General features: G+C 45.3%; 1 protein-coding gene across 3 annotated transcripts; it reads left to right on the top strand.

Moving 5' to 3' along the window:
* The first annotated feature begins 55 nt into the window (after positions 1-55).
* On the top strand, positions 56-26,042 carry LOC139407433 (L-threonine 3-dehydrogenase, mitochondrial-like). Of its 3 annotated transcripts, none has more exons than XR_011634105.1 (10): positions 56-202; positions 3,883-4,078; positions 8,716-8,758; positions 12,791-12,861; positions 19,471-19,620; positions 19,751-19,923; positions 20,146-20,236; positions 21,394-21,663; positions 22,213-25,377; positions 25,562-26,042. XR_011634105.1 is itself a non-coding variant. In XM_071151219.1 (10 exons), the coding sequence occupies exons 3-10, from the start codon at positions 3,895-3,897 to the stop codon at positions 22,350-22,352; spliced, it is 1,122 nt and encodes a 373-aa protein (XP_071007320.1). In that variant the 5' UTR covers positions 63-202; positions 3,435-3,514; positions 3,883-3,894; the 3' UTR covers positions 22,353-26,042. The 3 variants fall into 3 exon arrangements, 2 of the variants coding, with proteins under 2 accessions (XP_071007320.1, XP_071007321.1); XM_071151219.1 differs by adding an exon at positions 3,435-3,514 and having other exon boundaries at positions 63-202; positions 22,213-26,042; XM_071151220.1 differs by having other exon boundaries at positions 64-202; positions 22,213-26,042.
* The last annotated feature ends 1,258 nt before the right edge of the window (positions 26,043-27,300 follow it).

The following is a 27,300-nucleotide window of genomic DNA, read 5'->3' as shown; positions in this document are numbered from 1 at the left end:
TTGTGTTGAACCCAGATGGCTCCTGCTGATATATAACCCTCATGTCTGGGGCTGATGCAATCCTTCAAGAAGACGGAACGTGTCGTCAGCTTCACCAGCTATTAAAGACAAACATCCTTTCTCTGTAACTAACCAAGGCGCCAAGAAACAAGGGACACTCGTATCTTCCGAGTTTTATAAAGATCACCCAGCTAATTATCTGGTGAGTAAATCATTATTCATTGGAATTCATTGAGTGAAAACGAATGTTTTCTGTAAAGTGAATCGGGATTTTACTCAAATTTCTTAAGCAGAAGAATGGAGAATTATCTAATGAGAGAATTTAGTTGTTTATTACAGACGCAAATTGGGATGTATATTTTTAAAGACTGTCGCCAATCTAGTTATATAGCCTATACACTCAGATTGGTTCTACTGTTGGCACACCTATCATTTGAGCAACATGTATTTTAAGCAAATGGGAAAACATACAGGAGATATAACATCTAATTAAAAATGTGGTTGCAAATGCAACGTTTAGCTTGTCTTTGCAGAGTGGCAAAAAAAAAAAAAAGAGAGACTCCGCGATCCTACTGCCAGTATAATATCCTGATGCAACGAGAACGGAATAATCCCATGTGTTTGAGCCTAGATCCATTCATTATGTGGCATGTTCCTGACCTTTGTTTGGTACACCAGAGGTTGGATAGGTTTTGGCATATAATATTACTATGTACACTCCAATCGGTCCCAGGACACCGTGTACATTAAAATGAACTGTGTCGAGTAGGATGATTCAATTATTTAATCATAAAAGAGGCAACGCGGTCAATTGAAACATTAGGGGCACAGGACCGGAAGCTCCCTTTGATTTAAGGAAGAGGCAGAAATGGAACATCATCGTGATTCTGCAAAAAAAAAAAAAAAGCATTGTCTGGGCCTATAGAGAGAGACGTGCTGCGGTTACAAACCTTGTTAAATGATGAGGATCAGCATATGGAATGAGGAGGAGCGAGAAAGCTGTCATCTCTCCGGGAATATAGCCAAGACAAGATTGCTAAAGCAGTAATATAATTTAGCAGACGTACTAAAATAGCCACATGATAGAGCAACAACCTTTTTAAAATGAATTATATATATATATCAGATTCTTAAAAATTAGCTCCCTCATCAATCACCATGTGAATCTGAATCTATATTTGATATATCATGCCACCCATACCCAGATTAAATAGGCCACTGACTGGACTAGCCAAATTAAAACAAACATTTAAGCGGAGCCCAAGGAAATTATGTAAGCACTTTAGGAAGACATGATGTGAGAGTCAAACAATGTTGGCTCATCATCTTGGTTTTGGCTCATCATCTTGGGGTGTTGGCTCATCATCTTGGGGTGTTGGCTCATCATCTTGGGGTGTTGGCTCATCATCTTGGGGTGTTGGCTCATCATCTCGGGTGTTGGCTCATCATCTCGGGGTGTTGGCTCATCATCTCGGGGTGTTGGCTCATCATCTCGGGGTGTTGGCTCATCATCTCGGGGTGTTGGCTCATCATCTCGGGGTGTTGGCTCATCATCTTGGGGGTGTTGGCTCATCATCTTGGGGGTGTTGGCTCATCATCTTGGGGGTGTTGGCTCATCATCTTGGGGGTGTTGGCTCATCATCTTGGGGTGTTGGCGCATCATCTTGGGGTGTTGGCGCATCATCTTGGGGTGTTGGCGCATCATCTTGGGGTGTTGGCGCATCATCTTGGTGTGTTGGCGCATCATCTTGGTGTGTTGGCGCATCATCTTGGTGTGTTGGCGCATCATCTTGGTGTGTTGGCGCATCATCTTGGTTTTGGCGCATCATCTTGGTGTGTTGGCGCATCATCTTGGTTTTGGAGCATCATCTTGGTTTTGGCTCAACACATGGTGATTGACGAGGGAGCTCATTTTTAAAAGAGGAATTGGGTCAGTGTCTAAAATCGGTTTCATACGTTAGTAACTGTCGTAAAAATCCCTCTGAGGCCAATGACTGTGTGGCTATCTGTTTGAAGATTTATTGCAGACACATAACCAAATGAACAGCCTTCGATACATTTGATTAATGACTTGGATAAGCTAAGAACAATTACTAAGCTAAAAATAAATGAACAACTGCCCGTGATTATTTTCTATCTGACAGTAGGCCTGGAGTGTAGTCTACTGCTGAACAGTACAGTAGGCCTGGAGTGTAGTCTACTGCTGAACAGTACAGTACAGTAGGCCTGGAGTATAGTCTACTGCTGAACTGACCTAGCCTACTGCTGTGATATTACAGTACCTTACAGTACTATAGCTGCATCACTCATGTGACTACGGGCCTATAGAGTAGGCCTACGCCAGCCTACATTAGTTCATATGGCCCAGTTCACGTAGAAGTCAGTTCTGAGAGTGGGGAACATTTTAAACCCAGTGCCCTAAAATCATTTCATATGTGTCTTATCTGCTGCTCCTGGCAAACCTTGGAACAGCTTGTAGCTAATGTCACCATTCAGCTACAGACTGTCTGTCTGGCACTATTTTCATCCACCCTCATATCAACTCCTCTGTTCCCTGATTGGGTAATAGAGCGAGGGGGAGGGGAGGGGGGAGAGAGAGACACTATCATAAGGTTACTTAAGTTCACTTTTAATTTCTTTCAGAAGCTTTATCCGACGTTAAGGTAAATGTTTTTTCTTTAGAGCAATAATTAGACGTGTGAATGATTGAATGACGGATGTCCACACAGTATGATAGACGTGATGTTGGTGGATGATGGATGGATGATGGGTGGATGAGGGGTGGATGTTGGATGGATGATGGATGGATGATGGATGGATGATGGGTGGATGATGGGTGGATGATGGGTGGATGATGGGTGGATGATGGGTGGATGATGGATGGATGATGGGTGGATGATGGATGGATGATGGATGGATGATGGGTGTTGTTTTTGTTTGATAATATGCTCTGTCTCACGTGTGTACACATTGCCAGCTCACAAAAGTAAACGGGCTTAGAACACAATGTGTAGTAAGTTCCATCGTCAGTGTTAATTCATTATTTTTTAATATATTTTTTAAAATACATTTGTATAGAATGACAACTCTTTAATGACGGAAAGCCTATTTTCACCGAGAGAATGAAGGAATAATAACATCTAGGAAGAGATCCATTTTCTAACTTTCCTCCCCCCCCCTCCTCCCTTCCCCTCTCCAAGTTACTCAAATTACTGTTAGCCTAGGCAACGTCTGAGACGCTGTAATAAACCGTGCCAAGAATGGTAGCCTAGACTACTGTAATATGAGGACAGGTCTGTCATTTATGTAGTCAGACTGTTGCTTCGTCCCAAAATGGCACCCAATTCCCACAATGCAATACTTTTGACCGGGCTCTGGTAAAGATAAATAATACGTGTACTACAAAGGGGATAAATGACCTTTATTATTTTTAGGAGAGAGCCTGTGTTTCGCAGACCAAACGAAGCAACGTTGCTGAGCAAGCGAGGCGCTCCGTCATTCATTCCAATCCGGGGTTAGTGGTCCCGTTCTTCTTTTCACGTCTCATTTCTTGGCACCTCTTGAGTCCCCCCGGGGGGATGTCTACTGTACAGTGTGTCTCTGCCATGAGACACAGCTGCTGCATAATTGACACTTAGTCGCCACGACGACAGAAAGTCTCAATGCTTCCTGTCCTGGGCCTAGACGTAGTCAAGCTGGCAATGACCAACCTTGTAGTGAAAAATAACTAAGACATTTATTATTATTATTATTATTATTATTATTATTATAGGTAATGTATACAGAATCATAAGTTTGAGTCCTTGACAACAAAATCATTCTACCTATTTGAAAAGTATTCAGGTGAAGGGTCCTTACACTGTCCTCTTCCTCCTTCTTTAGGTGACTGTGAAGATGCCTTTTATCAGAGCATTCAGCAAGGTGGCTAAGCAGGCCCTCCTGAGCCCAGGATGTGGCTGTCAGCCAATCACAGTGGCCGTACGGAGCATCAGCTTCTCACCTCGCCAGGTCACCTCAGACGCCAGTTTCCACTCCGTGTCCTTCTCCGAGACGGACCACCCCAAGGTGCTCATCACAGGTAAGACCAATCCAATGAATCACTCAATCAGGTAAAAGCTCAGAGAGACATCATCACCTGGGGGAGAAATCCCAGTTGCCACTTACCACAATAGGATCTATTCAAAATGATGTGAAGAAACAAACCTCTCTCTAACGACTCTCCAGCTCGCTGTATTCTGTGAGACGAACCTCAATAACACATTCTCTCTCTCTGAAGAAGATGAACTTTGTCTAACTGAACGTTAAGAAGGCTTCTCAAGCAACAGACACAGTAGGATATAACTCTATTTATGGGAAGTGAACCTTAACCTCACAACCTCAATACCACACAATAGGACCTCTGTCTATGGTCTGTCTAAGGTAAAGAAGCTTTGTCTAAGTGAACCTAAACGAGGCTCCCAAGCAACAGATGGCTGGATTTATAAAGTGCTTGGTTTGTTGTGTGAAGGGATCATCACAGTGTTCACAAGCAGGATCAATAGGATAGAACCACTGTAGTGAGGGCCCCGACCCTCTCCTTTTCACACCCTCTGCTACTCTGCTTCTCACATTCTTTGCAAATGTATTAAAAATAAAATTTTATTTACAAAAGTATTCAGACCCTTTGCTATGAGACTCAAAATTGAGCTCAGGTGGTACATTTCAATTGATTGGATATGATTTGGAAAGGCACATTCCTGTCTATATAAGGTCCCACAGTTGACAGGTGCATGTCAGAGCAAAAACCAAGCCATGAGGTTGAAGGAATTGTCCGTAGAGCTCCGGGTCAGGATTGTATCGAGGCACAGATCTGGGGAAGGGTACCAAAACATTTCTGCAGCATTGAAGGACCTCAAGAATACAGTGGCCTCCATCATTCTTAAATGAAAGAAGTTTGGAACCACAAAGACTATTCCTAGAGCTGAGCACCCGGCCAAACTGAACAATCAGGGGAGATGGGCCTTGGTCATAGAGGTGACCATGAACCCAGTTCCTCTGTGGAGATGGGAGAACCTTCTAGAACAGGGGTGTCAAAGTCAAATGGACGGAGGGCCAAATAAAAAAATCAGCTACAAGACGAGGGCCGGACTGTTCGAATGTTCATTGAAAAATTTTTAAATGACGCATATAGTCTAGTGAACCTAATTGAACCTACTGAAAACCTAACAAATATATTACAATATGATCAGATAAATAAAGCAATATTTTCTTATGGCTCTGTCAGTAATCTTTAATTTTCAACAGACACAAAAGACAAAATTTCCTTTATATAAATATCCCCATAACATGAACATTAAATGAAAGAAACCGGTATTCAAGGCACCATCAGTAGACTATATTTTCTATTTTAGCAAAAGTGGGCTAAATTTACTTCAAAGAAAAAACAATAATAGCAATTTTCTATCATCCACTCAACTGAAATATTTTTAAAATATAATTGGATTGAAATACAAAAAAATAAAGTGCAAAAATCTATTAATCAAAAACAACACTTTGTTTAAGGAGAAGTAACATGCAGTGAAAACAAATATTAAATTTTAACTTTTAAACTTGAACTGAGTAAAAACTCTAAATATGTGATTGCACAGTAATGTTCACTTGTTTGAGGTTGAGGGTGATACTTGGTGGTGTCCCATCTTTTCCACAAGTTCATCAATGTTCGGGGTAAGGCTCTGAGCTGAAGAAATCCTCAGAATTGAGTGGAGGTGTTCAGCAGTAAGTCGACTTCTGTGTGATGTTTTGTTCAGGTTCATCAAAGAAAACAGTTGTTCACACAGGTATGTGCTGCCAAACATAGACAACGTTTGAGCAGCCTGGATGCGCAGCTGGGGCATTGTGCCGGGGAGGAAACGGGCGAACTCCGCAGCACCCACTGCCGCATATTTTGCCCTCAGTGCATCATTGCATTGGAGGTCAATCAACTCCATTTGGAGGTTTGGTGGTGAGCTTTCCACGTCAACAGCAAATGGGTTACCGAGCAGTTCCAACCTGCTTTTTTGTGCTTCAAAGTCAGCAAATCGGCGTCGAAAGTCAGCGGCAAGCATACCTATTTTATCAGCCAACTGTGTGCTCGGGAACGCACTGGTAGAGAGCTTCTCTTTCATGGTCTGGCAGCTGGGAAAGTGGCTCAAATTTTCTTTCCGCATCTGCGTCTCCCACAGAGTCAGTTTGGTTTTAAATGCCTTCACTGTACTGTACATATCAGAGATGACACGATCCCGACCCTGCAGCTGCAAGTTTATTGCATTCAGATGACTCGTAATGTCACACAGAAAAGCCATTTCACACAGAAACATTTCGTCTCGGAGTTGTGTTGTGTCTTTCCCTTTGCTGTCCAAGAACAGACAAATCTCCTCACGAAGCTCGAAACATCTTTGAAGCACCTTTCCCTGGCTTAGCCATCGCACCTCTGTGTGATAAGGCAAATCACCATGCTCCGTTTCTAACTCCGTCAGAAATGCCTTGAACTGGCGGTGATTCAAACCTTTGGCTCTGATAAAGTTAACTGTGCGCGTGATGATGCTCATTACATGCTCCATTTTCAAGGCTTTACCGCACAACGCTTCCTGGTGTATGATACAATGATAAGCTGTCAGCTCACCTGTCGCGTTTTCCTCTTGCATCTTTTCCCGTATCTTCGCCACCAGTCCGCTCCTGTGTCCACACATCGCAGGTGCTCCGTCGGTTGTCAAACCCACGAGTTTTTCCCAAGGCAGCTCCATCTCATTTACACATCTTGACACCTCTTCATACAAATCATGCCCCGTAGTTGTGCCATGCATAGGACGTAAAGCCAAAAACTCCTCTGTCACGCTTAGGTTGGAGTCCACTCCGCGGATGAAAATTGACAACTGGGCAATGTCAGAAATGTCGGTGCTCTCATCCACAGCCAAGGAATATGCAATAAAATCTTTTCCCTTTTTCACAAGCTGCTCTTTTAGATTGATGGACAACTGGTCTACTCTCTCGGCAATGGTGTTTCTGCTCAGACTCACATTTAAAAAGAGTTGCCTTTTTTCTGGGCAAACTTCGTCACAAACTTTAATCATGCAGTTTTTGATGAAATCCCCCTCCGTAAATGGCCGGGCTGATTTAGCGATCTCTTCTGCCAAAATAAAACTGGCCTTGACAGCAGCCTGGCCTTGTGATTTGGCTTTTTTGAACAGAGCCTGTCGAGATTTGAGGCCTCGTTTTAATTCCTCTGCCTTTTGTAGCCTTTGTTCCATGTCCATATTCTTGTTTTTGTCCGCGTGTTTCGTTTCATAATGTCGTCTCAGATTATACTCTTTCAGTACCGCCACACTTTCTCCACACAGAAGACACACAGGTTTTCCAGCTACCTTCGTGAACATATACTCCGACTCCCACCTTGTTTGAAACCCCCGGTTCTCAGTATCCACCTTCCGTTTTGCCATTTTTGATGGGTATCTGAAAGTTAATTTTACTGTGATGCTGACGACTGCTGTGCCAATAAATATTGAAATGAAGCAGCCTACTGCTCGGTGCGTCACCTTTGCATTGTGGGAAATGTAGTATTGGTGCGTGTAAAAGATCTGCGGGCTGCCGGCTTGCTGCGGGCCGGTTCTAATAATAAATCAAGATCATCCCAGGGGCCGTAAAAAACCTTCTTGTGGGCCGGATGTGGCCCGCGGGCCTTGACTCTGACATATGTGTTCTAGAAGGACAACCATCTCTGCAGCACTCCACCAATCAGGCCTTTATCGTGGAGTGGCCAGACGAAAGCCACTCCTCAGTAAAAGGCAAATAACAGCCCTCTTAGAGTTTGACAAAATGCACCTAAAGACTCTCAGACCATGAGAAACAAGATTCTCTGGTCTGATGAAACAGAGATTGAACTCTTTGTCCTGAATGCCAATCGTCACATCTGGAGGAAACCTGGCACCAACCCTACGGTGAAGCATGGTGGTGGCAGCATCATGATGTGGGTATGTTTTTCAGCGGCAGGGACTGGGAGACTAGTCAGGATCGAGGGAAAGATGAACGGAGCAAAATACAGAGAGGTCCTTGATGAAAACCTGCTCCAGAGGACTCAGGACCTCAGACTGAGGAGAAGGTTCACCTTCCAACAGGACAACGATCCTAAACACACAACCAAGATAACGCAGGAGTGGCTTCAGGACAAGTCTCTGGATGTCCTTATGTGGCCCAGCCAGAGCCTTGAACATCTCTAGAGAGACTTGAAAATATCTGTGCAGTAACGCTCCACATCCAACATGATAGAGCTTGAGCGGATCTGCAGAGAAGAATGAGAGAAACCACCCAAATACAGGTGTGCCAAGCTTGTAGCGTCAATACCCAAGAAGACTCGAGGCTGAAATCACTGCCAAATGTGTTTCAACAAAGTACTAAGTAAAAAGTCTGAATACCTGTTGTTGCTTTGTCATTATGGCGTATTGTGATGTCATTATGGGGTATTGTGATGTCATTATGGGGTATTGTGATGTCATTATGGCGTATTGTGTGTAGATTGACGAGGGGGGGAAAAAACTATTTAATCCATTTTAGAATAAAGCTGTAACGTAACAACATGTGGAAAAGTCAATGGGTCTGAATACTTTCCGAATGCTCTGTTTTAATGGGGTTTTTTTCCACCTCTTTTTAATATTGCACTGTATGTTTTCTCTTCTCTTCTCTCTCTTTCTCTCTCACTCTCAGGTGGCCTTGGACAGTTGGGCGTAGGGCTGGCTACAATGTTGAGGTAAGAGCAGTGTGTTCTGTTGTAGAAAGACAAGCATTTCTTCTCTCTAAGTGTTGCTGCTTAACATTTAAATGGAATACATTCGTTTAGGACCATTTTTGGATGCTTCTTATTAGGACATAATCAGTGTTGGGGAGTAGTGAACTATATGTAATTCAATTAGTAATTGAACTACATTTTGCAGTAGCTTGGTGGTAGTTAAACTAAATTGAAATATTGGTATTTTTTTCAGTATTTAATTACTGTTTTACCATGTAGCGATGTGGCTAACTACTGGAACTACACACTACTGTTTTACCATGTAGCGGTGTAGCTAACTACTGGAACTACACACTACTGTTTTACCATGTAGCGGTGTAGCTAACTACTGGAACTACACACTACTGTTTTACCATGTAGCGGTGTAGCTAACTACTGAAACAACACACTACTGTTTTATCATGTAGCGGTGTAGCTAACTACTGAAACAACACACTACTGTTTTATCATGTAGTGGTGTAGCTAACTACTGGAACTACACACTACTGTTTTACCATGTAGCGGTGTAGCTAACTACTGGAACTACACACTACTGTTTTACCATGTAGCGATGTAGCTAACTACTGGAACTACACACTACTGTTTTACCATGTAGCTAACTACTGGAACTACACACTACTGTTTTACCATGTAGCGGTGTAGCTAACTACTGGAACTACACACTACTGTTTTACCATGTAGCGGTGTAGCTAACTACTGGAACTGCACACTACTGTTTTACCATGTAGCGGTGTAGCGGTGTAGCTAACTACTGGAACTACACACTACTGTTTTACCATGTAGCGGTGTAGCTAACTACTGGAACTACACACTACTGTTTTACCATGTAGCGGTGTAGCTAACTACTGGAACTACACACTACTGTTTTACCATGTAGCGGTGTAGCTCACTACTGGAACTACACACTACTGTTTTAACATGTAGCGGTGTAGCGATGTGGCTAACTACTGGAAATACACACTACTGTTTTACCATGTAGCGGTGTAGCTAACTACTGGAACTACACACTACTGTTTTACCATGTAGCGGTGTAGCTAACTACTGGAACTACACACTACTGTTTTACCATGTAGCGGTGTAGCTAACTACTGGAACTACACACTACTGTTTTACCATGTAGCGGTGTAGCTCACTACTGGAACTACACACTACTGTTTTAACATGTAGCGGTGTAGCGATGTGGCTAACTACTGGAAATACACACTACTGTTTTACCATGTAGCGGTGTAGCTAACTACTGGAACTACACACTACTGTTTTACCATGTAGCGGTGTAGCTAACTACTGGAACTACACACTACTGTTTTACCATGTAGTGGTGTAGCTAACTACTGGAACTACACACTACTGTTTTACCATGTAGCGGTGTAGCTAACTACTGGAACTACACACTACTGTTTTACCATGTAGCGGTGTAGCTAACTACTGGAACTACACACTACTGTTTTACCATGTAGCGGTGTAGCTAACTACTGGAACTACACACTACTGTTTTACCATGTAGTGGTGTAGCTAACTACTGGAACTACACACTACTGTTTTACCATGTAGCGGTGTAGCTAACTACTGGAACTACACACTACTGTTTTACCATGTAGCGGTGTAGCTAACTACTGGAACTCAACACACTACTGTTTTACCATGTAGCGGTGCAGCTAACTACTGGAACTACACACTACTGTTTCGGCTAAAATAAGTAGGCTAGAATATCCTTTCTTTTTCAGCATCAGATCTGCCTAATTTTCACTTTGTGTGGTTTTAATTGACAAATATGTTCGACATCTTGACTCCAGAGTGATCCGTTCTACCAATTTGTACTCTGACATTTCAGATGTTTACACATGATACGTTTTCATTAAGTAGTTTGGGTGGAGTGAACTACTTTTTAAAAAGTAACTTCTGTAAAGAAAACTATATTTTTCTTAAGTGTAGCTTAACTTCTTCCAGTGTGAAGTAATTGGTAGCTTGGTAAGCTATATTTTAAGAGTGGCATCCCCAACACTATATAATCTAGGTACCACTTAAAACAAACAACAATTTACAAAATGCTTTATATAGCATACAGAAAGGCTTCAATGCCAATGTTTCCTCTAAGCTGCACAGAGGCACTATCAGCCCAAGGAGAAAAGCAGGAGATTGAACTTCATTCAACTGTTCTTGAGGTTTCCCCTGTTTAGTTAACACTGTCAACGTTTCACTTTTACTGTGGCAATTGTGATCAAACGCCAATATATTAGCCACTTTCAATGCAACATACCCGAAACAAAATGAACTAGGCAGAATGCATCTGAGTAGGATTCTATTTGCGCACGACTCAACCTGTATTCTACACATTTACTTTGAACTGGACCGTGTTTACAACATGAGTGGTCATGAGTAGATGCAGCTTGTTTTGAGATCAAAGCAAGAGCTGCATGCCCTTTATTTAACCTTTAGTTAACTAGGCAAGTCAGTTAAGAGCAAATTCTTATTTACAATGACGGCCTAATTTATAAGACAGTTCTTATTTTGATTATTGGTGGTTGGGACCCATCTATGTGAAGGCAAACCGCAAATTCCACAATTGTGCCTAATCCTTATTGTGGCTAGCTTCACAACACATAAACCGGTCAGGTCGAGCCTCACTAGCCAGATGAAGCTAGCTGGCTGCTTATAACGTTAACTTTGGGCAACAGGGTTAAGTAGCTGGCTAGCTATTTATTTTCATGAACTGAAGTTCAATTTCAGTAGGCGAACCACAAGTGACTACCTAGCTAATACTTACTCACAAGGATTCCTAAATCATTGCTAAGAATAGTGAAAATGACTGCAGGTTCTACCGGTCATTGTTTTCAGGAATGGTTGTATTGGTGCTAGCTAGGTACCAAGCTAAAGCTAGCTACCCTAGAAGTTGCTGTCGAACAAATGAGGCTTTATTACCAACGCGGTATTGTAAACACATCGTTCGTGGCCGGTGTGTGCTTGTTTGCAGACTTTTCTTGTACAGCTTTGACAGTGCTACTGATAGTAGTGGTGGCGCTTGGCTTGCACGTGCAAATTTAGAACACACAACATTATATAAAGGAACTGTTTTTTAAAACTTTTTTAAAAGCGTATTTATTATTATTATTATTATTATTATTATTATTATAAAATAGTGTTTTTTGACTTTTAAAAGCTTATTTAACGCATCAAATAGTGTTATTTGACGTCTCTTTTAAGACGCGCAAAGACCCAAACGGCGTTCCATAGTGCGTCGTGAAGCTAAAAGCAGTGGCGCTATTACTGTGTAACTCCTGTAGGGCAACATCTGAAAAATAGCCCACTTAGTAGTGTGTACCGGTGCGAAAAACCAACATCACCCACGACAGAGAACGGTTGATTAACAAGGGCAATGAATTCCATTATCTTGGCGTTAATTGGATTTCGCTATTTTTTTGAGTCGTCTCGCGCGAAATGTTCTTACTCTTTTTCAAATGACTGCTGGACTTGTTGACTGCTCGATCCACGCAGCAGACGTTGTGGGCCAGGTTAGGAACGCTGTGTTGCACGTGTGGTGTAAAATATCACATGACGTCATTACGCTTTGACATCGTGCCGACACCGATGTTCGCATTTTTTAGCTCGTCCGATTCCGATATGTTCACCGATTTAAAAAAAAATGTATTTATTTTTTTATTTATTATAATTTTTTATTTATTTATTATTTTTATTTTTAATTTTTTTTTATATATTGTGCATGCCTAGTTAAAAGTGTAACTTAAAGTGGATACAACCTCAGTGTTCACATTAAAGGCACGCTGGAAGTTGCACTGAATTTGAACAACATTCATGTTTGCCCTCAGCAGACCTGATATTTGCTCTGTGCCAAAAAAAAACGAGGGAACATTATTCATAGCACTTGTGGTAACCCTGTACTCAACAACCAACCATTGAAATGTAGCCTTAAGGGGGGGGGGGGGGTTTAGTCGAGCTTCATCTTCCTGTGTTTAAATGTAACATCCTGTTTCACAGGAAGCGGTTCGGAAACAACAACGTGATCCTGTCGGACATCAGGAAGCCTCCAAGTCACATCTTTCACAGCGGTGAGTGATACAAAACATGTAGACACAAAATAACATCTCTGACCTGACCACAAGGCCATTGGCCCATGTATCAAGCATCTCTGACCGGACCACAAGGCCATTGGCCCATGTATCAAGCATCTCTGACCTGACCACAAGGCCATTGGCCCATGTATCAAACATCTCTGACCTGACCACAAGGCCATTGGCCCATGTATCAAGCATCTCACCATAGGAGTGATTTAGGATCCGTTTAGTCTTTTAGATCATAATGAATCAGATTACATGAACCTGATCCTAGATCATAATGAATCAGATTACATGGACCAGGGAGGCCCTGATCCAAGATCATAATGAATCTGATTACATGGACCAGGGAGAACCTGATCCTAGATCATAATGAATCAGATTACATGGACCAGGGAGGCCCTGATCCAAGATCATAATGAATCAGATTACATGGAGAGGGGAGGACCTGATCCTAGATCATAATTAATCAGATTACATGGAGAGGGGAGGACCTGTTCCTAGATCAGCGCTCCTACTCTGACACACTTGACACTATGGTTGAATATTTTCCCGGTATTTTTTACAGATGTTCCATCCCGAGAATGAAACGCGTGTCTCCCGGGTAACCCGGTTTTTCCCGTCAAATCCGGAAGTGTCATTTCAAAGCATTAGAAAGCATATAAATATGTCTGGATTTGATCGGTCTTCTTTGAAACTACCCAGGAGTTCTATTGGCTCCTGCATCCCACTTCGAATAGTCGATTGGTTTAAAAAATGCGGAAATGCGTCTGAGGTGGGCCGTCTGTCCCCGCCCCCCCAGCCCTGAGGTGGGCCGTCTGTCCCCGCCCCCCCCTGCCCTGAGGTGGGCCGTCTGTCCCCCCCCCCAGCCCTGAGGTGGGCCGTCTGTCCCCCCCCCCCTGCCCTGAGGTGGGCCGTCTGTCCCCGCCCCCCCAGCCCTGAGGTGGGCCGTCTGTCCCCGCCCCCCCAGCCCTGAGGTGGGCCGTCTGTCCCCGCCCCCCCCTGCCCTGAGGTGGGCCGTCTGTCCCCCCCCCCAGCCCTGAGGTGGGCCGTCTGTCCCCCCCCCCCCCCTGCCCTGAGGTGGGCCGTCTGCTCCCCCCCCCAGCCCTGAGGTGGGCCGTCTGTCCCCACCCCCCCTGCCCTGAGGTGGGCCGTCTGTCCCCGCCCCCCCCCGCCTTGAGGTGGGCCGTCTGCTCCCCCCCGCCCTGAGGTGGGCCGTCTGTCCCCCCCCCAGCCCTGAGGTGGGCCGTCTGTCCCCCCCCCAGCCCTGAGGTGGGCCGTCTGCTCCCCCCCCCCCCCCCCCCCCGCCTTGAGGTCGGCCGTCTGCTCCCCCCCCCGCCCTGAGGTGAGCCGTCTGTCCCCGTCCCCCCCAGCCCTGAGGTGGGCCGTCTGTCCCCCCCGCCCAGCCCTGAGGTGGGCCGTCTGTCCCCCCCCGCCCAGCCCTGAGGTGGGCCGTCTGTCCCCCCCCCCCCCCCGCCCAGCCCTAAGGTGGGCCGTCTGTCCCCCCCCCCCCGCCCAGCCCTGAGGTGAGCCGTCTGTCCCCCCCCCCCAGCCCTGAGGTGAGCCGTCTGTCCCCGTCCAGCCCCCGTCCAGCCCTGAGGTGGGCCGTCTGTCCCCCCCCCCCCCCCCCCCCCGCCCAGCCCTGAGGTGGGCCGTCTGTCCCCGTCCCCCCCCCAGCCCTGAGGTGGGCCGTCTGTCCCCCCCCCCCCCCCCCCCCCCCAGCCCTGAGGTGGGCCGTCTGTCACTTTCCATTTCACACTACGCTCTTCATTTAAATAATTTATTGTAATTCACCGGTTTCTCGCAGTTATTTATCAATGGGGGGGGAAATGCCGAGTGGTTTTGGGCGGTAAATCTCGGTAACCGGGTTCCCGCCATTCAACCCTACTTGACACATACGGCTCCAGGTCCTGAGCTTTCCAGGATGTTCCCTCCATCCTGTGCTCTTTAGAGTATTACTCCATTGGTCTGTTCTGAATATGAGGTGAGACTTCAGGCTTTATGCAGTAGACTGGTGTTATCTATCTACCGATCTGAGCCACCTGGTTTACTGCTGTCCTACTGAAGTAGACTGTTATCTATCTAGCGATCTGAGCCTCCTGGTTTACTGCTGTCCTACTGAAGTAGACTGGTGTTATCTATCTACCGATCTGAGCCTCCTGGTTTACTGCTGTCCTACTGAAGTAGACTGGTGTTATCTATCTACCGATCTGAGCCACCTGGTTTACTGCTGTCCTACTGAAGTAGACTGGTGTTATCTATCTACTCTGAGCCACCTGGTTTACTGCTGTCCTACTGAAGTAGACTGGTGTTATCTATCTACCGATCTGAGCCACCTGGTTTACTGCTGTCCTACTGAAGTAGACTGGTGTTATCTATCTACCGATCTGAGCCACCTGGTTTACTGCTGTCCTACTGAAGTAGACTGGTGTTATCTATCTACCGATCGATCTGAGCCACCTGGTTTACTGCTGTCCTACTGAAGTAGACTGGTGTTATCTATCTACCGATCTGATCTGAGCCCACCTGGTTTACTGCTGTCCTACTGAAGTAGACTGGTGTTATCTATCTACCGATCTGAGCCTCCTGGTTTACTGCTGTCCTACTGAAGTAGACTGGTGTTATCTATCTACCGATCTGAGCCTCCTAGTTTACTGCTGTCCTACTGAAGTAGACTGGTGTTATCTATCTACCGATCTGAGCCACCTGGTTTACTGCTGTCCTACTGAAGTAGACTGGTGTTATCTATCTACCGATCTGAGCCACCTGGTTTACTGCTGTCCTACTGAAGTAGACTGTTATCTATCTACCGATCTGAGCCACCTGGTTTACTGCTGTCCTACTGAAGTAGACTGTTATCTATCTACCGATCGGAGCCACCTGGTTTACTGCTGTCCTACTGAAGTAGACTGTTATCTATCTACCGATCTGAGCCACCTGGTTTACTGCTGTCCTACTGAAGTAGACTGTTATCTATCTACCGATCTGAGCCACCTGGTTTACTGCTGTCCTACTGAAGTAGACTGGTGTTATCTATCTACCGATCTGAGCCTCCTGGTTTACTGCTGTCCTACTGAAGTAGACTGGTGTTATCTATCTACCGATCTGAGCCTCCTGGTTTACTGCTGTCCTACTGAAGTAGACTGGTGTTATCTATCTACCGACCTGAGCCACCTGGTTTACTGCTGTCCTACTGAAGTAGACTGTTATCTATCTACCGATCTGAGCCACCTGGTTTACTGCTGTCCTACTGAAGTAGACTGGTGTGTCCTATCTACCGATCTGAGCCACCTGGTTTACTGCTGTCCTACTGAAGTAGACTGGTGTTATCTATCTACCGATCTGAGCCACCTAGTTTACTGCTGTCCTACTGAAGGAGACTGGTGTTATCTAACTACCGATCTGGCTGTATTTGCATCACACTGGGTTGACGTCAGACTGGGTCGTTGACATTCACCAGACTACGTAAATACTCGTCTGATCAACTCACAAGCTACAAGCAGGCTACATGACCTCGGTACAACCAGGAAGTGAACCTGATTCCCTTTTGGCTGAATTACATTCATTCATTCATTCATTCATTCATTTAGGATAATATAAACTCTGAAATATTCTGAAAAATTATAAAGACCTCTGCAGTGTCCATAGGTTAAAATAAGGAATGATTCAGTTGTTGGTTAAGGGGCATGTAAGTAATAATTTCACTGTGAGGTCTACTACACCTGTTGTACTCAACATTTCACTGTAAGGTCTACTACACCTGTTGTACTCAGCATTTCACTGTAAGGTCTACTACACCTGTTGTATTCAGCATTTCACTGTGAGGTCTACTACACCTGTTGTACTCAACATTTCACTGTAAGGTCTACTCTACCTGTTGTACTCAACATTTCACTGTAAGGTCTACTACACCTGTTGTACTCAACATTTCACTGTAAGGTCTACTACACCTGTTGTATTCAGCATTTCACTGTGAGGTCTACTACACCTGTTGTATTCAGCATTTCACTGTGAGGTCTACTACACCTGTTGTATTCAGCATTTCACTGTGAGGTCTACTACACCTGTTGTATTCAGCATTTCACTGTGAGGTCTACTACACCTGTTGTATTCAGCATTTCACTGTGTGGTCTACTACACCTGTTGTATTCAGCATTTCACTGTAAGGTCTACTACACCTGTTGTATTCAGCATTTCACTGTAAGGTCTACTACACCTGTTGTATTCAGCATTTCACTGTGAGGTCTACTACACCTGTTGTTTTCGTCATTTCACTGTGAGGTCTACTACACCTGTTGTATTCAGCATTTCACTGTAAGGTCTACTACACCTGTTGTATTCAGCATTCCACTGTAAGGTCTACTACACCTGTTGTATTCAGCATTTCACTGTAAGGTCTACTACACCTGTTGTATTCAGCATTTCACTGTGAGGTCTACTACACCTGTTGTTTTCGTCATTTCACTGTGAGGTCTACTACACCTGTTGTATTCAGCATTTCACTGTAAGGTCTACTACACCTGTTGTATTCAGCATTTCACTGTAAGGTCTACTACACCTGTTGTATTCAGCATTTCACTGTAAGGTCTACTACACCTGTTGTATTCAGCATTTCACTGTAAGGTCTACTACACCTGTTGTACTCAGCATTTCACTGTAAGGTCTACTACACCTGTTGTACTCAGCATTTCACTGTGAGGTCTACTACACGCATATGACAAATACAATTTGATTTGATATATTGATCCCTGTGAAAAGCTTATTGTACAGGGCACCAGGAAGTGGATGTGTTCTGAAAGGTTAATTGATAACTAAGGTCACAGACCTCATGATCAATACCTGATGAATGGGGATTGGCTGGCCAGTACTGCAGTGACGGATGCCAACCAAGTCTAACTGACCTATTTACATATAAACGGTCTAGAGCCCTGTTAACCGAGAATACGGTCTAGAGCCCTGTTAACCGAGAATACGGTCTAGAGCCCTGTTAACCGAGAATACTGTCTAGAGCCCTGTTAACCGAGAATACGGTCTAGAGCCCTGTTAACCGAGAATACGGTCTAGAGCCCTGTTAACCGAGAATACGGTCTAGAGCCCTGTTAACCGAGAATACGGTCTAGAGCCCTGTTAACCGAGAATACGGTCTAGAGCCCTGTTAACCGAGAATACTGTCTAGAGCCCTGTTAACCGAGAATACTGTCTAGAGCCCTGTTAACCGAGAATACGGTCTAGAGCCCTGTTAACCGAGAATACGGTCTAGAGCCCTGTTAACCGAGAATACGGTCTAGAGCCCTGTTAACCGAGAATACTGTCTAGAGCCCTGTTAACCGAGAATACTGTCTAGAGCCCTGTTAACCGAGAATACTGTCTCGAGCCCTGTTAACCGAGAATACTGTCTAGAGCCCTGTTAACCGAGAATACTGTCCAGAGCCCTGTTAACCGAGAATACTGTCTAGAGCCCTGTTAACCCGAGAATACGGTCTAGAGCCCTGTTAACCGAGAATACGGTCTAGAGCCCTGTTAACCGAGAATACTGTCTAGAGCCCTGTTAACCGAGAATACTGTCTAGAGCCCTGTTAACCGAGAATACTGTCTAGAGCCCTGTTAACCGAGAATACGGTCTCGGGCCCTGTTAACCGAGAATACTGTCTCGAGCCCTGTTAACCGAGAATACTGTCTAGAGCCCTGTTAACCGAGAATACGGTCTCGGGCCCTGTTAACCGAGAATACTGTCTCGAGCCCTGTTAACCGAGAATACTGTCTAGAGCCCTGTTAACCGAGAATACTGTCTAGAGCCCTGTTAACCGAGAATACTGTCTAGAGCCCTGTTAACCGAGAATACTGTCTAGAGCCCTGTTAACCGAGAATACGGTCTCGGGCCCTGTTAACCGAGAATACGGTCTCGGGCCCTGTTAACCGAGAATACTGTCTCGAGCCCTGTTAACCGAGAATACTGTCTCGAGCCCTGTTAACCGAGCGTATCTCTGAAATGTCAACGAGCACTGAGTGTTCCTCAAGCCTTTTAATTCAGCTCGTGTCGTGTTCATTTGGAGTTTTTTGGGGGGGACTTGAACAATCCTAAAAAGACGCTGCGAGAAAGCGGCACCATTCTGTCGACGGATCTCCGTGCTTATTATGTGATGTATTATTACGTTAATGAAATCTGACTTAAAAAAAAAATATTTATAAATATATATAGATATCATGTTAAGAGAATGACCCCACTGAATGATTCATAACATGAAGAATCATGTTTTGTCTTTAGTAAAATGTATTTAATAACATAAGGAAGTGTAATTTCATCACCAAAAGCGCCTTTTGGACACCCTAGATAATACTGTAGCTGCCGATGAGCTAAATGGAAGAATGGCTAAAAACCCTAAACCAGGGGTTCCCAAACTCTTTCACTCAGACCCCCCCCCCCCCCTCCCCCCCGTTCCAATATTTGGGGACCCCCCCTTCCCACATGCACGCGCCATGTCTATTTCTATGGTAACAAGCACTGTTCATGACACAAACTGTTCGCACCCATCTTGTTGGCGGAGAGAGAACCTGTTGCAGGTTTTAATGTTTTATTTCCTGTTTTACCCCCCCCCCCTCCAGGACCCTTCATCTACTCTGACATCCTGGACTATAAAAACCTTCGTGAGATCGTTGTCAACAACCGCATCACCTGGTTGGTTCATTACAGTGCCCTGCTCAGTGCCGTGGGAGAGTCCAATGTCGCTCTGGCACGGGACGTCAACATCACTGGTGAGCCATAGAGAATCCGCCATCTTGGCTCAACTTAGATCCACAACACACCAGTTGTTTTATATATTTTTTTTATAACCAAGCCTGGAAGGTGTCCACGGGGAGTAATTGTGAACTTCCTGTTCGTCAGGGCTCCACAACGTCCTGGACATTGCAGCGGAGCACGGCCTGCGTCTGTTCGTCCCCAGCACCATCGGAGCTTTCGGGCCCACCTCTCCCCGGAACCCGACCCCTGACCTCTGTGTCCAGAGACCCAGAACCATCTATGGGGTCTCCAAAGTCCACGCAGAGCTCATGGGAGAGGTGAGAGGAAAAAATATATATACAATATTGTAAGAAATACAAAATATATAGCAAAATGGGGATCAATTGACAATGAGCATTCAGCCTCAAGCCACACTGCCCCTGGCTACTCAGGAATCTGACCTGGTGAATTTGACCCCTTCAGTCGTCTGAAATCATTGGTTTGTAACGTCGCTATAAGTGAAACATCCGAACCCTTATTGGCCGTCTTCCCTCCAACAGTACTACCACCACCGCTACGGCCTTGACTTCCGCTGTCTGCGCTACCCAGGCATCATCTCTGCTGACTCGCAGCCTGGAGGAGGAACGACAGGTGAGTTAGAGACACGCACTGTAGCAGAACACCTACGCACCTGTCCTCCCTCACACACTCTCTCTCTCTCTCTCTCTCACACACACACACACCTCTGTCCTCCTACACACACTCTCTCTCACACACACACACACACACACACACCTCTGTCCTCCCACACACACACATAGCGTAACACCAGTCCCTTCACTATCGTAACTCTATTTGTGTTCTGCCTCCTGACTTCAACATGTCATTGGGGTTATGTAACAACAGAACATGGTCCTTGTGCTTATGGCCTTTTTTGCCAGGGTGACAATGCTAAGACATTAGGTAATGCTGCTACAGGGTGATAATGCTAAGACATTAGGTAATGCTGCTACAGGGTGACAATGCTAAGACACTAGGTAATGCTGCTACAGGGTGATAATGCTAGGTAATGCTGCTACATGGTGACAATGCTAAGACATTAGGTAATGCTGCTACAGGGTGATAATGCTAAGACATTAGGTAATGCTGCTACAGGGTGATAATGCTAAGACACTAGGTAATGCGGCTACAGGGTGATAATGCTAAGACATTAGGTAATGCTGCTACAGGGTGATAATGCTAGGTAATGCTGCTACAGGGTGACAATGCTAAGACATTAGGTAATGCTGCTACAGGGTGTTAATTCTAAGACATTAGGTAATGCTGCTACAGGGTGATAATGCTAGGTAATGCTGCTACAGGGTGACAATGCTAAAACATTAGGTAATGCTGCTACAGGGTGACAATGCTAAGACATTAGGTAATACTGTAGCAGTATTACCTATGTCTCAACCCCTCCCCTTTATGACACACCCCTCACCCCATGCCTGGTTATCCAATGGCGTTCCCTTACTTTGGGGCTGATGAGGTGGCGTCTGTAACTGAAGGGAGTTAGCCTTGTCCAGGACACAATTTCCTGAATCCCCTGTTTCTGTAGTGAGACAGCTTGATGTACAGGACACTCCCTGGACAGGACACTAGTCTATCTCCTGTTTCTGTAGTGAGACAGCTTGATGTACCAGGACACTAGTCTGTCTCCTGTTTCTGTAGTGAGACAGCTTGATGTACCAGGACACTAGTCTATCTCCTGTTTCTGTAGTGAGACGGTGTGATGTAAACACATCTATCTCCTGCCTCCCTTTCTCCAGACTACGCGGTAGCCATCTTTCACGACGCTGTAAAGACGGGGAAGTTTGAGTGCAACCTGAAGCCAGACACGCGGCTGCCCATGATGTACATCGACGACTGTCTGCGTGCCACCGTGGAGATGATGGAAGCGCCCGCAGACACACTCTCCATGAGGACCTATAACATCAACGCCATGAGCTTTTCCCCTGAAGAGCTGGCTCAGGAGGTCCAGAAACAGCTGCCGGACCTGGAGGTCACCTACGACATCGACCAAGTCAGACAGGCCATCGGTAAGATCATTTTATTGATGCTTTTATTTATCCTGGTTTGGAGTTGCAAAATTCCTAATGTTTTCCTGAAAAATCCAGTGGGAAGATTCCCTACTGATTCTGGGAAGATTCCCTACTGAGTCTGGGAAGATTCCCTACTGATTCTGGGAAGATTCCCTACTGAGTCTGGGAAGATTCCCTACTGATTCCGGGAAGATTCCCTACTGATTCCGGGAAGATTCCCTTCTGATTCCGGGAAGATTCCCTTCTGATTCCGGGAATCCTCTAACCCGGGGATTTCTTGAAAAGCTGGGAATTAGCAACCATAATACTGGTGGATGATACCATCTGAGATCAAGGATCAATGAACGAGGAAGACCAGTCTAAATGTGCCACACGAGGCCTCGTCATTGAGATTCTCCAAACTTACATGCATTTTAAGATTTTGATGTTTTAAGTTTTAATGTAGAAACGAACAACAACAAAGTCTTGTGACAATTTGACCGACAAAAAACCCCCCAAAAGTGTCAAAGACATTGACGATGTCCCCCCTCTTCTCTCCCTTTACAGCCGACAGCTGGCCAATGAACTTTGACGACTCTAACGCGCGGAACGACTGGGGCTGGAAACACGACTACGACCTCCCGGAGCTCGTCCAGACCATGCTCAACTACATCGGCTCAGACTCGCGCATCGCAAAGGCTAACTGAGGGGGCCAGAGGTGGCGTGATGCTGGGTGGCGTGATGCTGGGTGGGGTGATGCTGGGTGACGTGATGCTGGGTGGCGTGATGCTGGAGCAGTGTTTCTTTGTACATACTGTAAAGACTGTTGTTTTATAGGAGGGAGACACGTGGTGTGTAAATAGTCGTTTTCTCTGTCATTTGGAAGGGCTCTCAATCTGTCTGTGTGTCTTTGGGTCTGTGTGTCTCTGGGTCTGTGTGTCTCTGGGTCTGTGTGTCTGTCTCGGGGTCTGTGTGTCTCGGGGTCTGTGTGTCTCTGGGTCTGTGTGTCTCTGGGTCTGTGTGTCTGTCTCTGGGTCTGTGTGTCTGTCTCTGGGTCTGTGTGTCTGTCTCTGGGTCTGTGTGTCTGTCTCGGGGTCTGTGTGTCTGTCTCGGGGTCTGTGTGTCTCGGGGTCTGACTGTCGGTGTCTCTGTCTCGGTGTCTGTCTGAACAAGTTACTAGAACGTGGTCGTGTGAGAAGTAGCGGGCCGATTCCCCTCCTTCTCTCCCTCCCTCCCTCCCTCTCAGGAAGGAGGAGAGGTTGGAACACAGGGTCTGAGAACATGTTGAGATAAAACATTGGAGGGGTTGACTCCATAAATTGACTCCATGGGGTTGACTCCATAGGGTTGACTCCGTGGGGTTGACTCCGTGCGGTTGACTCCGTGGGGTTGACTCCGTGGGGTTGACTCCGTGCGGTTGACTCCGTGGGGTTGACTCCGTGGGGTTGACTCCGTGGGGTTGACTCCGTGCGGTTGACTCCGTGGGGTTGACTCCGTGGGGTTGACTCCGTGCGGTTGACTCCGTGCGGTTGACTCCGTGGGGTTGACTCCGTGGGGTTGACTCGCGTGGCTATAAATCATGATTTAACATTTTAACAGGCAAACAAACAAAAGAATGGCGCATTGGTCAATCTAAAGAATCCTTCTTCTCTCTGTGGGAGAGCTGATGTTATAAAGGTCACCTTCTATGTACGTAAAGCTATTGCAAAGAGGGTTCAATGTTGTAGAAGTATTTAGCCAAAAGCTGGGGATTCAGGTTTCAAAGGTCCTCCTACATTTACAGTCATAATCACACAAGTTTTAGATTGAAGAGGTTTATTTAATATAAGCGTTGTGTTTGATGCACTTTAGAGTAAGAGAGGAAAATGATTTAAAACCCTTTTTAAAAAAATCATCAAACATACATTGAGGTGTGGAGGAACACATTGAGTACAAGTTGTTTTCTGCCCACTGATTCTACATTCTTTTATGTACTCTGTCTGCTGGGGACCACTGACTGGGGACCACTGACTGGGAGTCATGGTGACTCCATGTGTTTCTGGCACTTGTATGTAAAGTGTGAATGAATAGACCTCCGTTCCTCTGGAATCCTTTGGTTGTATCTCAAATGGCACCCTATTCCCTATATGATGGCACCCTATTCCCTATATGATGGCACCCTATTCCCTATATGATGGCACCCTATTCCCTATATGATGGCACCCTATGCCCTATATGATGGCACCCTATGCCCTATATGATGGCACCCTATGCCCTATATGATGGTACCCTATGCCCTATATAGTGGCACCCTATTCCCTATATGATGGTACCCTATGCCCTACATAGTGGCGCCCTATATAGTGGCGCCCTATTCCCTATATAGTGGCACCCTATTCCCTATATGATGGTACCCTATGCCCTACATAGTGGCGCCCTATGCCCTATATAATGGCACCCTATGCCCTATATGATGGCACCCTATGCCCTATATGATGGCACCCTATGCCCTATATAGTGGCACCCTATGCCCTATATAGTGGCACCCTGTTCCTTATTTTCCCATATTCTCTATTCCCCTATAGTGCCAATAGGGTCCCATTTGGGACGCACAGTTTGACTGGTTAAATATGGACGGTTTCCTTTAGTTGGTAATTTAGGCGTCAGGGATGCCCGTTTTCACCCTCTAACTCTGTTCTTCAAAGGGGTGAGTGTTGAGGATGTTTTTTATATATATATATATAAAAGCCATTTCTGCTGGTTATATATATATATAAGTTTTTCTTTTCAGATGCTATTGTTGTTAATGAATCCAATGCTATAAGCTTTTTCCCACTGCAGTGATCTTAGCCCCAGGCTAAGACTGACCCCTGGACTAGCTTATCCTGTCTTCACGGTTCACTTTTGAAATGCGATCTCGCGCCCCTGTACAGAGAATTCTGTGCACAGACGAGACATCCACTTTTCTGATCCAGGCGAAATCATGCAACAATATTTTATTGTCATGGATAGCCATAATCCAAGTACATGTCTAATATGAAAACAGAGGAAAGAGCTTGATGCCCTTCCAGCTGTAGAGTTTGTGGCTTCGGTTGGCTAGCTAAGTGAGAAGAAGTTAGCCAGCCGGCAGAGCAACCAATTTTATTATTATTTTTATTATTATTTGTATTAGCCATAGAAACCAAATGTTTTTTGCATAGATGAAAGTATTGTTTTTATTTATTTTTAGTTTTTATTTTTGTCCTCTGATAGAAGGATGAAATAGCATAAACGTATTTATTAAAATGGCAGAACGCATCACAAGCGTATGTAAGTTAAGTGAATGTGCAGCTTTTGTGATTGGACAGTAAAGATTCTATGCGTTGTTCTTGACCCGTTTTGGTCAATGGCTATTTTGGCACCGTGTTTCTGGGGCCCTGAAAAGTCGGCTCTAACCCTGCTCCGGAACAGGGCCCGGCTAGCCCTGGGCTAAGGTTGGTGTGAATATTCGCTTAGGCCTGGGCTAAAATCTCCCATAGCCCAGGCCTGACGAGGCTCTTAGACCTGGGCTAAAATCTCCCATAGCCCAGGCCTGACGAGGCTCTTAGGCCTGGGCTAAAATCTCCCATAGCCCAGGCCTGACGAGGCTCTTAGGCCTGGGCTAAAATCTCCCATAGCCCAGGCCTGACGAGGCGCTTAGCCCTGGGCTAAAATCTCCCATAGCCCAGGCCTGACGAGGCGCTTAGCCCTGGGCTAAAATCTCCCATAGCCCAGGCCTGACGAGGCGCTTAGCCCTGGGCTAAAATCTCCCATAGCCCAGGCCTAACGAGGCGCTTAGGCCTGGGCTAAAATCTCCCATAGCCCAGGCCTGACGAGGCGCTTAGCCCTGGGCTAAAATCTCCCATAGCCCAGGCCTGACGAGGCGCTTAGGCCTGGGCTAAAATCTCCCATAGCCCAGGCCTGACGAAGCTCTTAGGCCTGGGCTAAAATCTCCCATAGCCCAGGCCTGACGAGGCTCTTAGGCCCGAGTTAAGGTGCAGTGTGAATGCATCTTTTCTATGTGAAAGTTGGAAAAAATGTGTGTTCTTTCAATCACAAAATCTCCTTTTGTCATTAAAGACTATTTTTATTTTCTCTCTCAACTATCTCAGTCATTGTTTCTCTTATTTTGTGCCTCGTTCTGTCTGTTTCTATATATTGTTATTTTGCCTCCTCACTGATACAATGATTTAAAAAAAGTATCTTCCTAAGTTTCCTGTACGTTTCCAGCTTTGACATGACAAGAAGTGTTATAAGGCAGTATTAGTAAAGCCACATTACTACCGGAGCTGTTTTTATAAGGCTTTGTTTATAACGTGTGTTCAGTACAAAATGTAATCCAACTCCTCATGCCTTTTTTTTAAGGTTTGATGCATATTAAAATATCTATGAATTCATTACTTCACTGGAATCACGAGGTATTTATTTGATTACAATTTGGTTTGGCCTCCCAAGACTGGGTAGCTACTGCGTTTTTGGATTGGGTTGAACCGACAAAAAAGGGTGAAAGTGGGTTCTCTTGTGAAACGCGGGGTTATTATCTCTGGCAGACCGTCAACATCCTCGGAGCCAAATCATCTACACCTGTTCTCCATTACGATGTCCTGAAATCAAAACGGGGCTATTTTGATCAGAATTTGAGTGACAATTTGAGAAGAAGGAATAAATAAAGCCACCAAGACTGGGTTAGCCAATCGTCTTGTTCATTGTGCCGATGTTGTATGACAACTTTGCAAAATGCTCTTTAATGACGTCACCTTTATTGACCTGAACAATGTCAGCTCAGCTAAACATGATACCGGTGAAGGTCGGGACCAGATGAAGAAATCCGGGGCTGTTTTATGATAGCACCCCCCCCCCCCCCCCCCCCCCCAGCAAACACACTATTCCCAGACACCATCAATTTCTGTAAATAAATCCGTGCACCATGACGCAATTTGACGGTAAATTTACTGTGGAAGAGAAATACCCATTGTAATAAAGCCAGAATAACATTTGCGATGTTACCTCGACTACCATCTACCTCGAGCTACCTCGACTACCATCTACCTCGACTACCAGCTACCTCGACTACCAGCTACCTCTACTCTACCAACAAGAGGTGAAATACTTCCTAACAAGCCCTTAACCAACAATGCAGTTCAAGAAAGAGAGTTAATCAAATATTTACAAAATGAACTAAAGTTTAAAAAAAAGCTCTATACAAGGAGTACCGGTACCGGGTCAACGTGCGGGGGGGGTACAGGTTAGTAATGAGGATATATACAGGGGGTACCGGTACAGAGTCAATGTGCGGGGGGTGGGGGGGGGGGTACAGGTTAGTCGAGGTCATTTGTAAAGTGACTATGCATAGCTGTTAGACAGCGAGTAGCAGCAGTGTAAAAACAAAAGAGGGGGGTATTTGGAAATACTCAGGGGGGCCAAATCCCTCCATATAAATTACACAACCCTAATCCTCCCTCATGTCTTGTGATGTTATTTTTTTTAAATTTTAAATTACCTTTATTTAAACTAGGCAAGACAGTTAAGAACAAATTCTTATTTTATAATGACGGCCTAGGAACAGTGGGTTAACTGGTCTAGGAACAGTGGGTTAACTGGTCTAGGAACAGTGGGTTAACTGGTCTAGGAACAGTGGGTTAACTGGTCTAGGAACAG

Source organism: Oncorhynchus clarkii, chromosome 4 (genome assembly GCF_045791955.1).
Source record: "Oncorhynchus clarkii lewisi isolate Uvic-CL-2024 chromosome 4, UVic_Ocla_1.0, whole genome shotgun sequence".
Taxonomy (NCBI): domain Eukaryota; kingdom Metazoa; phylum Chordata; class Actinopteri; order Salmoniformes; family Salmonidae; genus Oncorhynchus; species Oncorhynchus clarkii.
The sequence above is the reverse complement of the archived record's forward strand: the minus strand, read 5'-3'. Positions and strand labels throughout refer to the sequence as shown.